Source organism: Pimephales promelas, chromosome 3 (genome assembly GCF_988280905.1).
Source record: "Pimephales promelas chromosome 3, fPimPro1.hap1.1, whole genome shotgun sequence".
In the NCBI taxonomy this organism is placed as follows: Eukaryota; Metazoa; Chordata; class Actinopteri; order Cypriniformes; family Leuciscidae; genus Pimephales; species Pimephales promelas.
In genome coordinates this window covers 41,639,685-41,657,523 of record NC_142771.1, presented here as the reverse complement: position 1 = coordinate 41,657,523, position 17,839 = coordinate 41,639,685, and the positions used below count along the sequence as shown (strand labels likewise).

Below are 17,839 nucleotides of genomic sequence, written 5' to 3'. Positions count from 1 at the left end.
ATATGTTACTACGCCCAAACAAACTGTTACCGAAAGCTCATTTTTTGAGATATCATCCTCAAATTTTGAACACAACCTATTTAGATTTATGGCTTTGATATTATTGCAGTTTTGAGTTCAACCTGATTTAAAAAATATATATTTTATATAAAATATTTTTTATAAATAATTTTCATAAACTTACACCTATATAACTTTTTTTGGATTTACTTATTATTATTATTATTATTATTATTATTATTATTATTTTACTTCAGCAATAATCTGCAAAGGGTCTTCTTTAAAATGATACCAAACTTAAGTCTGTGTTCCAAAGCGTCACATTTTTATGACAGTTTTTTGACATGGACATTTTTGTCCTCTTTTTATCTATGTGTAACTTTTTTAAATTGATGCACAAGGGTTAAAAATATATTTTCTTTAAACAAATAGGAAATTTCTCTGGCATTTCTTTCTTTTTGCTGTATCGAAAACGTACCGAACGGTGACTTTAAAACCGAGGTACGTACCGAACCGTGATTTTTGTGTACCATTACACCCCTAACACTCACAGACACAACTGAAATGCTCTCACAAACACAACTGAAACACACTCACACACACAACTGAAACGCTCTCACACACAACTGAAACACACTCACACACACACTCACACACACAACTGAAATGCTCTCACACACAACTGAAATGCTCTCACACACAACTGAAACACACTCACACACACACACACAACTGAAATGCGCTCACACACACAACTGAAATGCTCTCACACACAACTGAAACACGCTCTCACACACAACTGAAATGCACTCACACACACACAACTAAAAAGTATTTCAGTATGTTGTATGACAGTATTTCAGTTGAAACGGAAGGTGGTTAAAGTACCCACTCCAGTCCAGTTGGTGGCAGTAGTGCACCTCAAGACGAATAACTAGAAGTTGTTGAAAGAAAGTATAGTAGTAGATAAACTTTATTCAAAGCTATTCATTTACATTGTATGCCAAATTTAACAATTTAGACTCATCTACTTAAATATAGTTATATGTGTTTCGCGCTTCCACTTTATGGAATGCCAAAGCTGACTTAATTAAAAATAAATAAATACATAAATAAATATACAAAGAAATGTAAAAAAGCAAAAATACACAAATAAATACAAAAATAAATATATAAAGAAACGTAAAAAAAGTACAAATAAATGAGTATTTATACTTTTATTTATTACCTTATTTATGTATATTTGTATTGTTTCACACATTTATTTATTTATTTCTACATTTATTCATTTATTTATTTCCACTTTTATTTATTTCTACATTCTTTTGTGTATTTATGTTTTTATGTCTACATTTATTTATTTTCACATTTATTTATTTCCACATTTATTTATTTCAACATTTCTTTGTCCATATGCTAATGAGGGGGGCGTGTCGCGTTTCAAACTGATCAATATGCTTGCTTGGGAGTCAGTGAACTGTGCGCTGGTTTCTCTCCACGTTCTGCACTGGTGCGAGAGTCTCATCGTCAATAATCACAAGCCAAAAAAGCAAGCTATCAGCTATCATATTCATGTGTGCTATGCGTGTTAACCCTATATAGCCTACCCTATACATACAGTTAGGGTGATATACACGACTTAAAATGTGATATTGCCCAAACAGCACTTGCATTTCGTTTGGTTACACACCACAAAGTGTCACTATAGCCTCAAAGCTTCAGCACTGCCACTCTGAGTTTGATTGCTCATGTCTGAGTTAAAACACGCCCCCCTCATTAGCATATGGAGAAAGAAATGTTGGAATAAATAAATGTGGAAATTAATAAAATGTAGAAATAAATAAAAGTGGAAAAAAATAAATGAATAAATGTAGAAATAAATAAATAAATGTGTGAAAAATTATACATAAATAAGGAAATAAAAATATAAATACTAATTTATTTGTACTTTTTTAAACATTTTTGTATATTTATTTATGTATTTATTTATGTATTTTTTTCTTTTTTACATTTCTTAATATATTTATTTATTTATGTATTTATTTATTTTTAATTAAGTCAGCTTTGGCATTCCATACCAGTTCCCGCAAATGAGGTGAATTGACTAACATAGATAATGCATCTGTCTTTTCTATCATTTCACTGTAGCTCAGCATCGCGATGTAACGCTAACATTATTACTTTAACTTAACAGCAGCAGTAAAACTTCTATGAAAAGTTTCTATGATGGTTTAACTTTTCAATCAATCTGTGGTTCAAGAGAGGCTGATATAAATTAGCCTACCCTATTAATCTATTGATTTAATTATTGCATGTTTTTCATTGAGCATGATCACAGTTCATATTCAAACCTACCTGATTAAAGGGCACCTATTATGGAAAATACACTTTTACCTGGTGTTTGAACACAAATGTGTGTTGGCAGTGTGTGAGCAAATCCACCCTAGAATGATAAAAATCCACCAAGTGTTTTTTTTTTACAATCTCAATAAATCAGAATGAGCTGTTCTAAGATTCAGCTCTTTGTGACGTAGAATTGAGCAAGGAGTTTGATTGACAGTGTGGTTGTGGCATAGACCCCGCCTTCGGTGATTTGTACGCCATCCTCCATTGTTTCAACGACAGCCGGTAATATCTCTTGGAAACATAAGTGTTCTGTTGTGGGATGAGATGTAATAATTACATAAGTTTTCACTTATTTCGACATCAGAGCCACTGAAAACACATTGGATGTATTGTATTTTGGATGTTTAATTGGCGCCTTTCCTTCGTAAATAAGTTTATGTTTGAGCGAATCATTTTCTGACTGACTGTTTTGTGAACGAGGGTCAATTCAAAGCAAGTCTGGTTTCAAAGTTAATCCTCAAGTGTGGATCGTCGTCTACTGTCGTCACCTCCAGTAACAGTAAGTGTATTTTATGATTTTTGAGCAAATAGTCTTTTCAGTCGATGTCAGCCAATTCAACAACAAATGCGTCTAAAGTTGTTGTCGTCGTAGGATGTCTGTGTATATAATTTAAACCTTGTTTGTATAGTGTGTAACCACACGTTTATAAATATATATAAATATATATTTATTTATTTATTTATTTTTTAAAGATATTGTATTAAAAACTGAATATTAGACATGTGCCGGTATTTGGTAATGCGATAAATCGCGGTAATGAATATGCACGATATTGTTATCGCGGGCTCTTTTAAAATACCGTGAAAAATAATAGATTCGAATTTAGACTTTTAGAGCGTGCATTACTTATTTTCCTTCATCCGCTCAAACACTGCGTGCTGCGCAAAACGCGCACACTCTGATGTAAACAATCCCCACATGTACTGTATAAGCACTGTGTGCATGCGGCAGTGCGCACTAGTCTAATGTAAACAATCCTCACATGATGAAGAAGCATGGCGGAACGCTCCCGGCGATTTATCCCTGCAGGGCTGCCAACTCTCACACATTCAGCTTGAGACTTTCAGACAGGACGCGGAATACGCGCGCAACTCGCAGGGATGTTTTGTTGCTGCGTCGACCTGCATCGACCACGCCGGGTTTAAAGTTCAAAATAGTTCAACTTTTTATTTGTAAAATGATAAATCACGTTGTATCTGAAGGGCAATGTTGAACCAAGCAGCCAGCGTCGCGCATTCCGCGTCCTGCCTGAAAGGCGATTAACGCATTTGGCATTTTTCACACGCTCTCCCACAGAGAAAAATCACAGAGCAAAGAGGACACTGACACCGACAGACTAGACAGAGCAGGTTACTTTTGATATGAAAGTTGTCATTGATAAATTGATAAAGTTGTTGATAAATCAGCTCTTCTGATCACAGATCGTTGCTCCTCAGTTCAAGTAAACCGATCATGTTACTTTAGTTTTTATTTAAAGATACAGTACTACTTACCGAAAGGTATATTTACTTGTACATAATAACGATCAATCAGTGTTTTCAAACACGGAAAGAGGTCAGTAACACTGCAGGAGAACAGTTGTGTCACAAAATGTTACATTTACCTCAGGAAACCCATTTAATGATGACCAGCACAATCAGGGCCGGCCCATGGCATAGGCGGTATAGGCAAATGCTAATACTAATACTATTTTAAAACCATTAATTCGAAATACTACAAAATAAAGCAAAACAGCTCCACAAAATCTTAACTAAGTCCCCCGACTCCGGTCCGGTGCATCAATCTCCCCCTGCACTGCTAGTGCTTGAAGTGCGCCAGAAACAGAGCACGCGCGATCAGTTTACTGTTGGTCATTTGTTTTTTAGCGTCGCCCCTCGCCGCATCCAATGTAGACAACATTGCTTTCGTTTGAGGGCGCTTACACTAAAGCACTCTCTTAGAAATTGGCCTGGCAGCCATCTAGACACGGTGAAAGTTTCCTCATTGTGACGGATGGCCGAATTTTCATGACACATTTAAATTAGCATTAGACCCCATTTACACCTGGTATTAAAATGCGATCTGTATCCAGTCTGCTATATATATAGTCTGCTGCGATAGATACAGTGCCAAAAAGAAGAGGATACAATGGGATAAAGACAGAGGTAAAGTGATGTAATGAATGAACAGTTTATCTAATTGCATAGTATTAAGATGCTATAATTTAATAGCAGTTATTTGTATACCTTATAAGTTTATGTTAACAGTAAGTTAGTTCTGAGTTCTTCAGAGCCCCCAGACAGACAATGCGATTTGTAACAAACACGTCAGTCTTTTTTAGATGCATACTATCACTTTTATTATTTAATGTTTTACTATACAGTTGGGAGATATGGCATTTTTTATTTATTTGCCAAAATTAATAATGATATTTATAGGCTACAGGTTTATTAAAAGTAGCTAATGTTTCACGTAACATTCACATTAAAGACATTTAGCAATTTCATTCATGTTGAAAACATGAAACGTGCCATAATTTAGTGGAAGATTGCTGCCATCAATTCCCAAACAAACACCTTTGCTTGTGCTCAATGAATAGTTTGTGCATGAATTACATTTGGAACATGACATCACTGTTTTATCTAGAGCGGCTATATATAAATGAAATAAATAAATAAAAAAAATACAATAAAATAAACCTTCACTGAACATACTTAAGCTTGATTATGACACTATTTTCTTCTAGATCTGCTGTACAGGAGAAAAAAACTTTGTTGCATTATTTTCCTGTTATCACTGTAAGGCTGCTTGAAATATCTGTATTGTAGGCTAAAAAGCACTATATAAAAATAAAGGGGGACTTGACTTGAATGCTAGCTAGATGTAATGCTCTTGCTATATATATATATATATATATATATATATATATATATATATATATATATATATATATATATATGACTAAATAATCAACAACACAAATGATGGGGTGAAGTGGGCTGTAATGCATGGGGCGCCACCAGGTAAAATCTTGCCTAGGGCAGCAAATTGGTCAGGGCCGGCCCTGAGCACAATAGTTGACTAGAAAAAAATAGCAAGAAGTATTTTGCTAAATATTATATTTAATTTCTCTCTTTGTATGTTTACAGCATTATGTGAGAGATTTTTTTTCTTGAGAAACATTAACAGACTGGGGCCTACCTAATATTTATCCAAATGAGTCAATATTGAATTAAGACTGAATTCAAATCCAAGAATTTAATTGAATAATACAAACAGTAACCTACCAGTCATTGTACCATGTAAACATTGTAACATGTTGTCACTAAACTTTAAACAATTTGGTTTAGTTACCATATGTTTTGCACAATTACACATTGTGATGCAAGTTGACGTTTTTTTAGATACCCACAATGCATCAGTTTTTCTTGAGCATTCAAATATAATTTCATTAAAATATCGTGATAATACCGTACACCGTGATAAAAGCTCAATCAATTAACCGCAGCATGAAAATTTGATACCGGCACATGCCTACTGCATAAATGTTCTTGTTCTGTAAGTTAGCCATCATCTCACATTTGCCACAGAAGCACCTGTATGACAGTAATGTAAACATGACGCAACAGGTCCCTCGCATAAATGTAATTTCGCTTGTACGTATCAAACTTTATCACAGTATGTGTTTGTAGTTTCAAAAAATTGCACAAACGTTAGTGTTTGTGTGTGTGTTGCACATAGGGGTGGGCGATATGGCAAAAATATCATATCACGATTTTTTTAGGAAAATCACGATCACGATTTTTTATCACGATTCTTTTTCAAGTTGGTTTTAATATTTTGCAAGTGGCTGTTCATTACAGCCAAACTAATATCACTATTTTATAAACAAAGACTTAGGTAACAAAAGAAAAAAGAAAGTGGCGAAGATAAAAATCTTTGTCATTATTTTCTTTGTTATTAAAAAAATAAGACAGGATAAACATTACACAAATTAATATTCAAATTAAATAAATAGTGCTTTATTTTTTCAGATGCAGTAGGTGTATTTAGCAGTAGCATTGAAGAAAGTAATTAAATTAACAAATATGAAATTAAAAGACTACATAAACTTTACTGAATAAATTATTGATTCTTATTAAAGTTCTCAGTCAGTGAGTGATTTTCTCCTTGTGTTTTTTTTGTTTTATTAACACTAAAGAGATAGTTCCCTCAAAAATGAAATGCAACGTTCGAGATTCAATGAGCTAAATATAGCAAGAGTCCCCTCATCCACACCCCAATCTATTTTCTGCACGCGAGATGGCCAGGCCAGGTGGCCAGGGTGACCTAAGACGGCTGTTCTGGAACTACACCGACGAAATATCCTTGGTCCACACCGCCTCTTTCACCCGTGCGGTTCTGAATGAGTTCGCTGACCAGAGCTGCGTTAGAGGACACCACATCTGTGTCCCCACAGTGCCTCCACCTGGAGTGGCGACCCTAAGCATCCCTACAATGCCTGTAGTTTTTTTGTCTGCTCTGGTGGCAAACACCCATAGAGCTGCGGGGCAGGCTGCCATCCTTCAGGGTGCTCAATGGCATGCACAAGTGTAGAGCTGATCCAGGCATCATCCAAGAGCTACCTGCTGCCACCGACCTCAAGCGACGAAGGTGACCGCACGCTCCCTGGGTCAGGTGATGTGCACATGCGTGGTCAGACATCTCTGCCTTAACCTGGTTGATATGCGCGAGGCTGAGCGAACCCTACCTCAACTCCCCCATATCCCCACTCTTCGGCGGCGTGGTCGAGAATTCTGCCCAAAAGTTCTCGGCCGCCCAGAAGCAGACTGAGGCTACCAAACATGTTCTGAACCCGCGGCCAGCTTTTCCACCCAGCCGCCGGCTTAGACGCCTCAGTCCGCTTGCTGCCGAACACACCCACCTGTGACTTCCGTCCCTCCCACCCGGCCCCAGCAGCACAGGGCCGCACCGTGGAGGTCGTCACAAGAAGGCACCATTGCACCCGTACCAGTCCCACAGCCTGCCGAACGTCAGGCGATATGGCGCTCACGTTTCAGGCAGCTCAGAGGTGGGTTGCAGTTCTTTCAGGAAGTGGTTGCAGGGCCAATACTTCCCCCGGTGGAGGGTCGGGGAGAACTCTTCTCCAAAGAACTGACATCCCATCTCTGAGCCCCCAGAGGGCATGGATGGCAGCGCGCACCGTTTACAAGCCTCGCCACTCTCGTCCCTCTCTGTCACCAGACCCCTGACAGAGTAGGCCCCCATGGAAGGCTGGTCCTTCCCTAGCCTTCCACTGTCAGGATGTGACATATGACTGTGCCCCCACATCGGAACGGTCTGCCTCCCACGTCTGGGCCTGTCATTCGCTGCCCCATTGTGGGTATGTCTGTGGTTCAAATGATCCAGCTGGTTCAATAGCTTTCCTATCTGTCCCGCTGGCTCACAAGAATCATCAGGCTCGGCTATGCGATGCGGTAAGTTCTTTATTCTTAAGTGTGTTCTAATCACATTATTGAATAGTGTCTATAAAATAAATAAAGACTGTTTAAATATGATGATATTCATGGGATATGGGATATTCACGCACAACCATTTCTAGGGTTTACAAAGAATGGTGTGAAAAGGGAAAAACATCCAGTATGCGGCAGTCCTGTGGGCGAAAATGCCTTGTTGATGCTAGAGGAGAATGGGCAGACTGATTCAAGCTGATAGAAGAGCAACTTTGACTGAAATAACCACTCGTTACAACCGAGGTACAACCATTTGTGAAGCCAGAAACGCGAGGCGGATGGGCTACAACAGCAGAAGACCCCACCGGGTACCACTCATCTCCACTACAAATAGGAAAAAGAGGATACAATTTGCAAGAGCTCACTAAAATTGGACAGTTGAAGACTGAAAAAATGTTGCCTGGTCTGATGAGTCTCGATTTCTGTTCAGATGGTAGAGTCAGAATTTGACGTAAACAGAATGAGAACATGGATCCAGCATGCCTTGTTACCACTGAGGTGTAATGGTGTGGGGGATGTTTTCTTGGCATACTTTAGGCCCCTTAGTGCCAATTGGGCATCGTTTAAATGTCACAGCCTACCTGAGCATTGTTTCTGACCATGTCCATCCCTTTATGGCCACCATGTCCCCATCCTCTGATGGCTACTTCCAGCAAGATAATGCACCATGTCACAAAGCTCAAATCATTTCAAATTGGTTTCTTGAACATGACAATGAGTTGACTGTACTAAAATGGCCCCACAGTCACCAGATCTCAACCCAATAGAGCATCTTTGGGATGTGGTGGAACGGGAGCTTCGTGCCCTGGATGTGCATCCCACAAATCTCCATCAACTGCAAGATGCTATCCTATCAATATGGGCCAACATTTCTAAAGAATGCTTTCAGCACCTTGTTGAATCAATGCCACGTAGAATTAAGGCAGTTCTGAAGGCGAAAGGTCAAACACAGTATTAGTATGGTGTTCCTAATAATCCTTTAGGTCAGTGTAGAATATTATCTGTAAAACCAAAAAAGACTGTTGACTAGTTTTGGATAGACTATAAAGTTTTTACTATATAATAGACATCAAATAAGTTTTTGTTAGCCAGTTTCTGCTCAAATGTTAAATTTGAACTTTGGGTTAAGATTCTTTGAAGGCCGACATGCTAACATTGCTGCTGAAGAATCAGTGCTACACTACTACCTTCATTAAATTCTTCTCCCCATAAGAACTCGGGTCAAGCTGACTTATTTTATGTACTAGAGAAAACGTCTCGGGTTATGACTATAACCCTTGTTCCCTGAGTAGGGAACGAGACACTGCGTCGAGAATCAACACTTTGGGGACGCTCCCTAAGCGTGCGCCTCTGAAGTATGAATGAAACTAATCCAATCCTGAATGGTGTTGCGTCGTGACGTAACATGTGACGGCATACCCGGAAGTATAAAAGTGACGTTGTCACAACACACACTAGCCTCGCGATGAAGCAAGACGCTCTAAGGCCTAAAGGGGGCGTGGCAGAACGATGCAGTGTCTCGTTCCCTTCTCAGGGAACAAGGGTTATAGTCATAACCCGAGATGTTCCCTTTCGAGGGAACTCTACACTGCGTCGAGAATCGACACTTTGGGGAACGAGTGCCCACTAGGCCACGCACCGAATAGGCCTGTCCTGGAGTGAAACTGTTTAGGCACTCAGCAAGGACTGAGCACCTGTGCACCGGGTGTACTGGGAAGGTGGAGACTGTAAAATTTTATGAAAGTATGTGGGGTAGCCCAGCCGGCTGCCTCACAGATCTCCTGAAGAGGTACTCCCGAAAGAAGGGCCCTAGAGGAAGCCATGCCTCTAGTTGACTGTGCCCACAAGGTAAAAGGTGAAGGCAAACCGCGCACCTTGTAAGCCTCAGTAATAGCCTGGACGATCCAGTTGCTAATAGTTTGTTTGGTTGCCGGGAGCCCCCTCTTAGGTGACCCAGAACATACTAGTCCAATTGTTCCAACCTTCTCCAAGAAGAGGACCCCTCAAGGTACAAGCTCAAGCTCTGACTGGGCAGAGCAAGTGAAGCCTCTCCACTTCCGCCAACACATGAGGGGGACTATAGAATGAGCCGTATTCGATGGAACTTTAGGCACGTAGCCCGGACTCGGGTGTAAAAAGGCCTTCACTCTGCCAGGGGCAAACTCCAAGCAAGCTGGCATTACTGCCAGGGCTTGGAAATCTCCCACCCTCTTAAGTGAGGTAATTGCTAAGAGAAAAGCCATTTTCAGTGTTAAGTCCTTAGGCGAAGCCGACTCTAAAGGTTCGAAGGGGGCAGGGATAACCCCTCCAGAACTATTGCCAGGTCCCAGGCAGGAACCCTGGACCTGGCTGCCGGCCTCATCCTCCAAGTACCAAGGAGAAACCGAATGACCAACTGGTGCCTCCCCAGAGGCCCATCACTTAACGGTGCGTGGAAAACCGCAATGGCAGCCACGTACACCCTAAGCGTGGACGGGGAGAGACCCTTAGAGAAACGATCTTGGAGAAATCCCAGAACTGAAGCCACCGGGCAGTTTACTGGATTTAACCCAAGTTCTCTACACCAAGTGACAAACACATTCCACTTGAGGTCATATAATCTCCTGGTGGATGGAGCCCTAGAGCTAAGTATGGTTTTCTCAACAGGATGTCTGCCCCCTGATTCTGAACCCCCGGAATATACATTGCTCTGATAGAGAGTATTTTCCCTTGGGACCAAAGGATAATCTGATGCGTCAGTCTGCACAGAGGGCGCGATCTGATTCCCCCTTGTCGGTTCAGATAGGCTACCACTGACCGTACTAGGACGTGGTGACCTTTGATGTCTGGGAGGAAGCTCCTCAAAGCCCTGAACACAGCCATCATCTCTAGGCAGTTTATATGCCAAGAAAGATGATGGTCCTGCCATAGACCCCTGGCAAACGGTTGTCCATGACCGCGCCCCAGCCAGTGAGGGAGGAGTCTGTCGAAACGGTTTCCCGGCGACATGACACTCCCAACACTGGCCCAAGGTTTCTTCCATATTCTCAGAGAACAAAGGCATCTGCGCGTTACTCTGATCATACGAAGCGGATTCCCCTCGGGAGAAAACCCCTTGGTTTTTAACCACCACTGAAGGGGCCTCATGTGTAGCAGGCCCCAAAGGAATGATGTTGGATGTCACTGCCATGAGGGCCAGCATTCTTTGAAATTGCTTCACAGTGATGGCCTGGCCTAGCTTTACCCTGGATACCATCGTCAAAATTGACTCGATACGTGCGGGAGACATGCGTGCCTACATCGTAATCGAGTTCCATATGACTCCCAAAAATGTCGTACACTGGGATGGTTCTAGCACACTCCTCTTTGCATTGAGTCTCAACCCCAATTTCAGAATGTGGCCAAGGACGACATTTCGATGCCGAACTGCCATTTCCCGAGACTGAGCCAGAATGAGCCAGTCGTCGAGATGAATCAATATATGGATGTCTTGAAGTCTCAGTGGAGCAAGGGCTACATCCATAAATTTGGTGAATGTGCAGGGAGAGCGTGCTAGGCCGAACGGAAGAACCCGATATTGGTAAGCTTCGAAAGCGAACCTCAGGTATCTCCTGTGACATGGAAGGATGGAGTGAAAATAGGCGTCTTTTAGATCTATCGTGACAAATCAGTCCTCTGATCTGACTCACGATTACTGGAGTTAACCGTTCGAACCTGCACCTCCCTATTTAGAGATCGGTACAAAACCCCGAGATCTAGAATTGGCCTTAACCCCCAATCCTTCTTTGGAACTATAAAGTACCGGCTGTAAAACGCGGACCCCCTGTCTGAAGGAAGAACACGTTCTATGGCTTCCTTTAGCAGCAGAGTTTGAACTTCTTGTTCCATCACCTGAGCCTGCTCTGGGACCACTGTAGTCTGTACCACCCCAGAGAACTTGGGGGGCGGTGTGCAAACTGCAGTCTGTACCCTAATTCTATTATATGTAGGACCCATGCAGATATGTTGGGAAGATGATACCATGCCTCTACAAAATATACTAGGGGTACCAGCCTCTGGAGACTGGCCTCTGGTTTTTTTTTTTTTTTTTTTTTTTTTGTCTTTCGAGAGCATCTTTCTCGACTTCCTGAAGCGGAATACCGGCAGGCTGTAGTCGATATGGATGTTTTGACCATAAACGATGCTTCGTTATAATATTTTCGCTGGAAACCGATGTGGCCCGAAGCGTCGCTGACGGCGGGCAACATACATCGTTTCCTGTTTAAAAATATTCAGGCCCCATATAGATATATTGGAAGGTGTAGCCATTCTGCAAAATCTACTAAGGGAACCAGCCCCTTGAGACCGACCTCGGGTGTCTTTCGAGTCCCTGAAGCGGATGACCGGCAGGAAAAAGTCGAGAAAAATTTTGTGACCACAGTCGGGGTGAACGCCACAGTGTGCGTTCGCTGGAAATCGATGTAGCCCGAAATGTTCAAAACGGCGGGACAACATATATATTTTATATATATATATCTTATATATATTTATTTATTTACTATATATATATATATATATATATATATAATTTATTTATTCCTAAACCTGTCGACGATTGAAGTTACAGCGCCGGAGAACAGGCCAGTTTCCCTTATTGGAAAGTAGACTCGTAATTTTCACGAGAGAAAATTTGCCTCGACAAACGAGAGATCCGAGTCAAAGTTTCCGTATTGCAATGCAGACCTTAAAATAGGAAGTGCTTTACAGTCTGCACAAGTCATGCTGCGCTCCCAAACAATTTACACACAAAGCATGTGCGTCCCCACCTGTGACATAACGAGGGCAGAGATGCACACATCTTTTTAAATTGCTCGCTGGCCATTTCCAGTTCAAACTGAGTGACAAACAACACCAAATAAGACAGACAGTTTCAACATAAAGCGCTTGCTGAAGAGCGAAAGCTAGTGTGTGTTGTGACAACGTCACTTTTATACTTCCGGGTATGCCGTCACATGTTACGTCACGACGCAACACCAATCAGGATTGGATTAGTTTCATTCATACTTCAGAGGCGCACGCTTAGGGAGCGTCCCCAAAGTGTCGATTCTCGACGCAGTGTAGAGTTCCCTCGAAAGGGAACTAATACATTGACGAGCCACCCTAATAACCACTCGGCCAAATGCAGCAAAAATCTAACAAAGCTCACAAATGAGATCACGTTGCTAACAAACAATGGCACTGGACTTTTTCCTCCTGATATAAAGGAACCAAAAAACTTAAAGTCCTGTACTCAGTAAGGGAAAGTATTAGACAAATTAGGGTTGCACAATAATGGTTAAACTGATAGTCACAATCAGGGATGTGATTGTGTGAGTGGAAAAAAAGACCCAGCATCAAACACTTTTTGTTTTTTAAACAACTGAATCAGCCTATCAGGAACTGTGAAGACTGACACATGGAAATATATTTAACAGCTATAATATTTAACAGCATCTAAACATCTTAGGGGAAAATGTAAGGGTGATAAGTGCTATTCTGTAGATCTGTGAATAAAACAACTGTGGTTCCAATACCGATCAATCTCATTCAGTAAATAACATTTTCCAAAACTTACAAGCACACCATCCCTGATTTACAGAAGAATCACATCCCTGCACAATTATTTTGCTCAAAAATTAATTGCTCATAAATATTCTCATTTGAGAAATTTAATTTTACATTTCTTCAGAATTATTGCACTTTCATGCAAGCATAAATTTAAGAGAACTTCAAACTCATATGAAGGGTATATTTTACTTTTGATATACACATTATGAAAACTGGCAAAACCTTATTAAGCTTCTCTCAAAAGCTAAAACTGGACTTCCTAACATTATTTCCGATATTTTTTTATGTAATGTTAAATATAAGTAATTAAAACAAAAAATAAGCCTTTGTATTCTAGCACAAAGGTTGCGTAAGTACATTTAGTCAGTAACCACAATCCCAAACCCAAACCCAAAAAATATAGTTGATATTTATGCTTAATTTATTACAGTTTAGTCTCAGCAAACTGCCCGAGTGGCTTTGTGAAGGAATGACTCTTTCATTTGGACAGAATATCCCAATAGAGAGTACTAAACTCCAACATACATTTTTGTCTGTGTTTTTCAACGTGATAGAACGTAATCAGCACAAAATCTTTATTTTTGTGCAGTGCAGAGAGCGCATAGTTGCCAGATTGGGAGATCAAGTAAAACACATGACAGAAAATATATTCTTTTAAGAGAAAATCTCTAACTGGAGGAAATTATGCTCTTGACTTCTGGAAACACAAGCATCAATTTTCCCCGTAACCTCGTTATTGGAGGATTGTTACCAATGCGCAATATCGAAAATATCAAATTAAATAAAATAATAATAATAAATAATCAGTGGGCTGTTTTGCATGATTAAAAATGTTTCGTTGTAGTTTTTAATAAATGTGAGAAGTGATACTGTTCGAAGGCAAATGTTTGGGTCGGTGAAAAAAAAATCTGAAAATTGATTTCAAAACAACAATTGTGGCTGTTCATGTTTATGTCTAGGATTGTTGTTGATCTTTAACATTATAGTAATGAACAATATGATATCTTTTGAAATGTTATAAACATTTCTCTGGGGATTTGATTTTTTTTTTTATTTGATTTATTTGTAAATTGACTGTGAAATAAGTTTTTTTAAATTTTATTTTTTCTTTTTTTAAACGTGAACCCATAAATGGGTTCACATACATGTTCGAAAAGGTTATCTGTTTGGGTGATGGGTGTGGGGATCTCTTAAAGAGTATGTTGGGAATTAAAGGAGGAAGTTCTAGTACTATGTCTTTGTGATGTTTCTATGGCTTCTATAGTACCAGAGTCTATACATTATTTTCTCAACACATTCCCACTAACAACTCATCTGGATGCTTTGTCAGGACTGCTTGGTGTCACTTTTTGACACACTAAGTTACCCCTTCAGTGTTCAAAAACTATTAAAAAAACTCAGTCTCACATTCAAACCAGACAGGATGATTCTTACTGATCCACTTACTTGAGTTTGTCCAGTGTGCAGTCTGGATGCTTCATTATATCAGAGAGCAGCTTCACTCCTGATTCTTCTGGGTTATTGTAGCTCAGATCCAACTCTCTCAGGTGTGAAGGGTTTGAACTCAGAGCTGAAGCGAGAGCAGAACAACCTTCCTCTGTCACCACACAGTGAGATAATCTACAACAACAGGAAGTGTTAATATTAGTATGCTCTTTTTTTAGAGAATTTTACGGAAACAACACAGCTCTTAAACCCATCAATTATCTTTACTGATTGATTGTAGATTATCCCATTTCAAAATTGACTGTGATTATGATTGTCAAGTTATTAAACAGTAAGAAATTGGAAGCTATGGTAAAAAAAAAAAAAAAACTCAAGTCTTTCCGACTTGAGTGTGGAGTATAGTGTCTGGATACTTTGTGAGGCTGTTACTATAGTAGCCGAGTTCACTAGTTGATTGTCTAGGTAACGCAGGGTGCGAGAAAAGCATGAACTTTCAGCGCATGTGAGAGGGCATAAGACAACTCGAGGTGTCGCAACCAGACGCGCACTTTCTCCGTTTATGGCCAGCAATATTGTTGTGTTTAAGGACATTATTGAATTAAGATTATGTCTGTACTTTATGGTGGTATGACGGTATATATCACTACCGTGGTAGAAAAAGTCAACAGTAACAGATTTTTTTATTCCATGTATACCACAACATGTTAATAATTGGGCGTGGTTAACTCCCGTGCAGCGTGCGTGAGACTGAGACACTGAGATTTTACTTTTACAAAGTTTTTACAAAGGAATTACTTTTTCTAAAGGGTTGTTGTTAACGTAGCTTGGGTTTCCCCATACTGCCTTTGCGCAGTGCAATTTTATTCACGCTGCTAGGCAGTTGGATACCATGGACCAAATTTTCACCTCAGCGAGGGGACCAATCACAGAACAGGGATGGAGCCGCAAGACGATGGTGACGTCTATGTCACACACCGAAGCAGTTTGTTTATACCAGGGGTCGGGAACCTATGGCTCGCGAGCCATATATGGCTCTTTTCAGGATTTTATATGGCTCTCCCAATTTTCAAATGCTGACAGAAAAAGTCTCTCAAAAAGTAAAATATTAAGAGACAATTTGAGATGCACCATGCAGCACTTGTTAATCACTTATTTATGATGCCTCAATTTGTGTGGTGTCATAACACCGGACGAGAAGCGCGCGCCGCGTCTAGGACAGAAGTATCGCACACCGGACGAGAAGCGCGCACATCTAGGAAAGAGGTAGCCTATTGCACCGGACGCGCACTTTCTCTTTATGGCCGGCAATATTGTTTTGTTTAAACTAAAGACATTATGGAATTAAGATAATGTCTGTACTAGCCTGTGTTATAATTGTACTGTACAATTAAATACAATCGTTGCTAAGTCTGCAGAACACTTTACCTCAGCAATTCTCATTTCGCTGATTTCTGAAATGAATGTAAAAGTAAATATAAATTGCAGCACACGGTGAACTCAGTATGTAGCCTACATTAACGACGGTTTGAGACAAATAAAAGTAAATTTTATATAAAACTATGTAGGCCTAAATGGCGCTCTGTGGCGAGGCAGGAATTTGAGCAAGGTCCTGCTGAGCCGTTGCTGGGTGCCGCGGACAGACACTGAATGTGCCGCCGGTCACCGGTGTATACACTCCTAGGGGGCTGTTTACGGCCACTTCATGCGTTCTCAGATCGGATAGCTATCTGATTTATCAAAACGATTCCATTTACACACTGGTCACATAAATGTGTTTTTGCCAAACGGATATAAATCCGATCTTCAATTCACGCGCTATATGCAGATTTAATGAAGTGCACGTCACCGAAAGCAACAGATATGAGCCGAATTTGATCTTTGGCTAATTTAAAAAAAAGCAAAGATAGCAATAAAGAGAGCGGCAACAGTACTGGTAAGATCATTTCTTTTCTTTAGACTACTTTTATGGTAGTATTAATCGTCTGCGTCTTACTTTCACTTTGATTTGCGATAGATTGCGGCGCGTTGGCTTGATAGACGTTCAGCTGCTCATCTGAGGTGATGCGTGTCGCAGTAGCATCGTCATATCTGACTAAAATAACATGACATAAAGCCTATAATACGCTCTCACACGTTTTTTTTTTTTTTAGCATTTTTGGGAGGAGTAAAATTTACATATGTGGTCTCAACAACCAGATGCATTTACACATGTCCAGTTTCGTCTGGAATGCGGCCCAGACCACCTCCTGAAGTGGTTTGAGCGATTGGATTTAAATCCGTCTCAAATGCGTTTCAGGGGGGCATTTACTCCTGGTCTTTTCACGATCGGATCGCTATCCAATCTCAGAAAACGCATGAAGTGGCGCTTCTCGTCCAGTGTGCTAAGAAATCAGCATTCAGACATCCCAAGATCATCTCCCTGATGCCCGAAGCGAAAATTTGTTAAAATCTCCCGGAATAGAGCGAGATAGAACATGCTGCGTTATGTGCCTCGCGAAAGCTAGTCAACCCCACCCCACACACACAAAAAACTTTTTTTGTGTGTGTGTGGAAAAAAAAGTGTTGTTGTTGTAACGATAAAGGAGCTGTATGTAAGAAATTTATTTCAAATAATCATAAATTATGCCCTGATATGTCACTATACATTAAGAAATCATGTTCATTTCAAATACTTATATCACTGACAACAGTAGTCTGGCCAGGATATTGTCATTTAAAAAGTGAAGTGCCCTCAACTGTCATGTTGTGTTTTGGTCTGATGCTCCGCCCTCCACCGATCTACCAATCACGAAGTCAGTAGTGTTGCAGCATTCGGGTTGCCAGCTCTGCTCTAGTTACCACAGCTGCAGATACAAACGTGTGGGATAAAAAAATGTTGTATCCTGCAGCCTATTTGGCAACCTCGAGTCAGGGGGGAGGGGGAGGGGAC

General features: G+C 40.3%; 1 protein-coding gene across 7 annotated transcripts in view; it reads right to left on the bottom strand.

The window, feature by feature from the left end:
- The window catches only part of LOC120466852 (NACHT, LRR and PYD domains-containing protein 3-like), a 54,960-nt gene that overhangs the window by 4,702 nt on the left and 32,419 nt on the right, over positions 1-17,839 (bottom strand). For 4 of the 7 annotated variants that reach the window (XM_089128915.1, XM_089128916.1, XM_089128917.1 and 1 more), the window contains one exon: positions 14,911-15,084. In XM_089128915.1, coding sequence (XP_088985041.1) covers positions 14,911-15,084 — 174 coding nt within the window. Of the gene's footprint in view, positions 1-14,906; positions 15,085-17,839 lie in introns of those variants that run through there. The other 3 variants (XM_089128919.1, XM_089128920.1, XM_089128921.1) reach the window with 1 other exon arrangement.